The sequence below is a fragment of the Macrobrachium nipponense genome, chromosome 41, assembly GCF_015104395.2.
Source record: "Macrobrachium nipponense isolate FS-2020 chromosome 41, ASM1510439v2, whole genome shotgun sequence".
Lineage (NCBI taxonomy): Eukaryota > Metazoa > Arthropoda > Malacostraca > Decapoda > Palaemonidae > Macrobrachium > Macrobrachium nipponense.
The window spans coordinates 14,769,863-14,775,967 of NC_061102.1; the positions used below are offsets into that span (position 1 = coordinate 14,769,863).

The window sequence follows — 6,105 nt, forward strand, 5'->3', positions numbered from 1 at the left end:
CAAAGGGAAATCATGACTTGCTTATAAACAACGAAACCGAGAGGGGAAATCATGACTTGCTTATAAACAACAAAACCGAGAAGGGAAATCATGACTTGCTTATAAACAACAAAACCGAGAGGGGAAATCAAGACTTGCTTATAAACAACAAAACCGAGAATGGAAATCATGACTTGCTTACAAACAAACAAAACCAAGAGGGGAAATCATGACTGCTTTAAATAAAACAACAAACCGAAAGGGGAAATCATGACTTGCTTATAAACAACAAAACCGAGAAGGGAAATCATGACTTGCTTATAAACAACAAAACCAAGAGGGGAAATCATGACTTGCTTATAAACAACAAAACCGAGAAGGGAAATCATGACTTGCTTATAAACAACAAAACCGAGAGGGGAAATCATGACTTGCTTATAAACAACAAAACCGAGAGTTGAAATCTTGACTTGCTTATAAACAACAAAACCGAGAAGGGAAATCATGACTTGCTTATAAACAACAAAACCGAGAGGGGAAATCATGACTTGCTTATAAACAACAAAACCGAGAGGGGAAATCATGACTTGCTTATAAACAACAAAACCAAGGGGAAATCATGACTTGCTTATAAACAACAAAACCGAGAGGGGAAATCATGACTTGCTTATAAACAACAAAACCAAGAGGGAAATCATGACTTGCTTATAAACAACAAAACCTAGAAGGGAAATCATGACTTGCTTATAAACAACAAAACCGAGAAGGGAAATCATGACTTGCTTATAAACAACAAAACCGAGAAGGGAAATCATGACTTGCTTATAAACAACAAAACCGAGAAGGGAAATCATGACTTGCTTATAAACAACAAAAAACCGAGAAGCGAAATCATGACTGCTTACAAACAACAAAACGAGAAGCGAAATCATGACTTGCTTACAAACAACAAAAACGAGAAGCGAAATCATGACTTGCTTACAAACAACAAAAACCGAGAAGGAAAATCATGACTTGCTTACAAACACAAAACCAAGAAGGGAAATCATGACTTGCTTATAAACACAAAACCGAGAGGGGAAATCATAACTTGCTTACAAATAACAAAACCGAAAAGGAAAATCATGTCTTGCTTATAAACAACAAAACCAAGGGGAAATCATGACTTGCTTATAAACAACAAAACCGAGAGGGGAAATCATGACTTGCTTATAAACAACAAAACCAAGGGGAAATCATGACTTGCTTATAAACAACAAAACCGAGAGGGGAAATCATGACTGCTTATAAACAACAAAACCAAGGGGAAATCATGACTTGCTTATAAACAACAAAACCGAGAGGGGAAATCATGACTTGCTTATAAACAACAAAACCGAGAAGGGAAATCATGACTTGCTTATAAACAACAAAACCGAGAGGGGAAATCATGACTTGCTTATAAACAACAAAACCGAGAGGGGAAATCATGACTTACTGAAGAAGAAAATAGATTCATCAAGAAAGTTGCAAAAGAAAAAGAGAGTGAGCAATGAAAAACTAACAACTGTCTCTCCCATGTAGCTAAAAGGAGGACAGAAATTTGACATCTCTAAAGAAATCATTGCTTTTTAAAATGACGTTGATTTTCAAAAAGAAGTAAAAGCTGCTGTTGTAGAACTTTTCTATACTATCCATTTACAACTGCGTGAAGACAGATTGGAATCCACATGCTTGCAAATTTTGCAAATTCAATTTTGTATTGCATTTGATTTATATACTACATCACAACTCGGTTATATCTGGGAGGCCACGAACTGACCGAATAAGAAGGGTCTAGGTTTTAATTTTAAAGTTAATTCCTGCGTGAGTTCTTCACTTTTCAAATTCATTCTGTGTGTGTGTGTGTGTGTGTGTGTGTGTGTGTGTGTGTGTTTTGTCGTCTTTGCAAGGAATGATCAGAGAATATGGAAGTTTTAGTTGGTTAAACTACAATGAAAATATTGAAAAATATAAATCTTTCGTTCTTTAAACCATAGAAAGCTGTAAGGAAGAAAATAGTTAAGTAATTAACTAAAAGAATCTATATTCAGTAAATTAGTTTCGTTGGACTATGCCTAAAAAAATATGATTAAAAATCATTTTACACACACGCACACAATAATATATAAAAATATATATATATATCTATATATATATATATATAATATATATATATATATAGATATATAATATATATATATATATATAATAATATATAGAATATATATATATATATATATCTATATATATATATCTATATATATACAATGAAGCCGAGGAAGTAGAGGGAGCTTGCACTCATAACACTTAATATTCTTTTGTCTTTTATTCCACAGGACCACGGTTGGAGATCAGCATCTACCAGTGGACTCTCATCTGCTTCACGATGGCTTGTGTCTATACAATGAACTTGGAAGAGTAGTACAGGCTTGTATTTTACAAAACAAAATACAAGTTGGTAAATGGCAATTCCCCTCTCACGTCAAAAAAAGTGACTAGTGTTGCCAAGTCGGCAAATAAACTGAAAACGAGAGACCCATGAAAGCTCCAGTATTTTCAAGCAGTCGGGAAATGACATTAAGAAACACTGACAGTAATAACTGACCTCGTATGTACGTATGTTTCAGCATAAAAACTGAATTCTTTTGATGTTGTTTGTAATGTACCCCAGGAGGCTGACTTTTTTTTTTTTTTTTTTTGCGAAGAGGGCAATATTCGTAACGGTGATTTTAATAAATAAAAAAAACAACGGTGAGCACACGACCTAGGATGGACGCCTTGAAATGACGTGAACAAATCTGCGACCACAAACAGTAAGGGTGACGGTTTCGTCAAGTGTAACGAAGTCACTTTGCTTCTAGACAACGCTGCTCTCTAAACGTGAACAACTTTTGAACTTGTAAATGTGACTTTGACACTCAAACGGTGTTGAAACGGAGTTCACCAATGGCATACAATTTAATTGAGTTAAAATATTGTTTCTGACTTCCGATGTGAAAAGGAGGCCTGAATAATCGTTGTGATTCATATGTATGAAGCCAGCTGATTTATCTCGAAGGATTTTTTCTACAGCTGCAATAGCCTACCATTATAAGAAACTCGGAAATTTATTTTGAAGTGCATTAACATAAGAACACATAAATTAGGGAAGATTCCCTGATTTGGAAGTATATTACCTAATACTACTATGAAGTGCATTCGGAGTTTTTCGCCTAATGAATGATAACGAGCTTATGTATCTTAATAAAATAATGAGGAAAACGTTACATTGAGTAAATAAATAGAGTGGAAAACGCGCAGTGTTTCCTAGTGTTGCTCTACTGTGTGACCGCTTCTGCAAGACCGCCACGGCTTGCCTAGTTAAGGAAACATTACTAATAGTTTTGTAGATTGCCAAGGAGGGTGACACCAAGAAACACTACAGAAATACAAACGCACCGTATGGAAACTGTATAACTATAACTGTAGTTGTTTGTAAGGTTTTACTGATGAGACAATGCAGTATCCATCTTATTTACTATTAAAGTCGTCAAGACGTCATGGCGTCGTGGGGGATTACCTAGTGGGAAAATGTTGTTGAAGGAACAGGAAAAAATTGAATAAAAAAGAGAAACAAGGAAACGATCTCTCTGCTCAAAGCGTATATACCTTTTATATAAAGTGTCCCATGGGTGGTAGTTTCTAAGACGGAGGGGAAAAATTACAAGGAGAAATTCTTCTGACTCAGCGTTTTCCTTTAAGTTTTCGTATACGTTTTTTTTTTTCTTTGTGGCGTGCTAGAGGAATCGTCTTCAAACGCCAAGAGGGGAATTCGTCTTCAAATGCCAGGAAGATATGTGAAAATCATATATTTGAAATGTTCCCTTAACAAAATAAAAATGAAAATGATAAAAAATTGCTTTACGCATAAAATGCATGTTGCGATTGACTGAGTTATACCTAATTAAGAAAATAAAAGTGAAACTCACTGTAATCTAACAAATAACGGCAAACGGAAAAATTGTGAACAGTAAACACTGTTTCGCCCTAACACTCGTTTCGAAGAGTTCAAGACCCATTCCTTTAAAATTGCAACATACCGAAATTCACGAAAAGCATCGAAAGAGAATGATGATATCTCTTGAGGAGGAAGTAAAAAGCAAAGGACGAGGGGAAAAATTAGTTATAGCCGAAGTTGGGTTATCAGTAGCAATGATGGCAGCCGAACCAAAACTAATCCGAACTGGAGTTCTAATTACTAATTACCGTCTTGAGTTATATCATCCATTTTCGATTAGCGCAGACTCCGAAGTTTCGGAAAATGATCAAGCGTCCGATTGCAACCGGACTAAACCTCCCAATTACGATCCGCTTGTATCTCAGCAATGACTTTCGTTAACAGACAGAAATCTCTCGGCGCGGGGGTGGGGGGTTTCTTGACGTCTGTTTAGCCGTGACTGATTCAGTTTTTCTCTCTTTCTCTCGACTTACGTTAACAGACAGAAATATGTGTGTGTGTGTAGGGGGGGGGGGGGGGGGGGGGAGAGAGGTGTTCTTGACGTCTGTTTCGCCGTGGTGGATTCAGTTTCTCTCTCTCTCTCTCTCTCGACTTTCGTTAACAGACCGATATCGGGTGTGTGGGGGTAGGGGGGGGGGGGGGGCGGGGGGGGGGAGTTCTTGACGTCTGTCATTCTCTCTCTCTATTCATAAGAATCTCATTATAAGGTCACGCACACATACGCAAATCAGACACACTTACGCAGATTAGACGCTCACAATCATACGCAGAGACTAGACACTCTTATATTTACCCATATACTATAAGAGCTTTATAAACATAGACACATAAGACACTCAAAACACGAACATTAAACACTTGCGTACGCACGCAAGAGATTAGACAGTTACAATACATTCGCAGAAACTGGACGCATACACATGCATACATCATACTTCCATACGCCCTCAGCTGTGCCCAGAGTGATACTTTTTCCCTTTTTGAAAAACTAAAAAGCGTCAAATTTACAAGTACAGTTATGGATATTTCCGTTATGTTTTCTCGATTGACATTACGAAATTCGTTCAGTTATGTCTCCTAATAAACACAAATTTTCGCCGCTTTTAAATCACCTAGAAAGTTTCTTCTCTTATATATATATATATATATATATATATATATATATATATATAATATACCAGTCGTTCCCCCTCTACTCTTCATATTCTTTTTTTTTTCTCCTTGCTTTTATATCGTCATTACTTTTTATCGAAATACGTCAAAGAAATTTCGCATTGTTATAGTAACAACGATATAATGAATAAAATTGAACCTATTTCAATTCCACATGCATTATAATGACTTTCTAGTTATGCTTAAACCTTCACGAAAACTGTTTAACATGAAAATTATTTATTTGTTTACATTTTCATTCAAATAAATCATATATCCTATCCTTAATTCCTGTATCGTTAACTCAATGCAAAACACCTTTTTCCAGACCTTTTTAGGATCTTCCATAGACCTTTCCTAACCCCACCCCCCACCAAGAACAACAACAACATAGTAGTTTGTAGGCTTACTCCCCGAGTAAGCGAAAACGGACAATCCCATCAGTCCACGTTCTTAACGCCTACAAAGTAAACAAACTGCAAAGGCCATCTGTCTGAACACTGAACGCCTTATGCCACTGTGCCACTACATTTTCGTAAATAATGACACGAACATAAAAGCCGCTTTAAAAATTGGATTATAAAGTATCTGGCCAATAAACTATTCAAAGTTTTTAAAAAACAAGGTATGATCCAGCCTCCAGCTTACTCGGGCGTTTGCTAAAATCTACGGTCAAATAGCCCATTGTTTCACCAACGAAAAATGAATAATTACGCTATATTTTATTAGAAATAATTGTTTTGTTCTGTTTAACATGCACATTATTTATATTTCACATTTCCATTCTGGTACATAAATCATAAATATCCTACCCTAAAATTCCTGTATATTACACTTAACGCGAAACACCTTTTTCAGGCCTTTTTACTCTTTTCCATATGGCTTTCCTAAAACCCCAACAAGAACAACAGCAGGAACAACAACAAGAACAACACAACAACAACAACAAAGTAGTT

At 36.1% G+C, this 6,105-nt stretch overlaps 1 protein-coding gene across 1 annotated transcript in view; it reads left to right on the forward strand.

The window, feature by feature from the left end:
• The window catches only part of LOC135212530 (cell adhesion molecule 2-like), a 505,319-nt gene extending 501,558 nt beyond the window's left edge, over positions 1 to 3,761 (forward strand). Inside the window, exon 7 of the mRNA XM_064246060.1 lies at positions 2,337 to 3,761. Coding sequence (XP_064102130.1) covers positions 2,337 to 2,422 — 86 coding nt within the window. The 3' untranslated portion in view covers positions 2,423 to 3,761. The remainder of the gene's footprint in view (positions 1 to 2,336) is intronic.
• Positions 3,762 to 6,105: the final 2,344 nt, after the last annotated feature.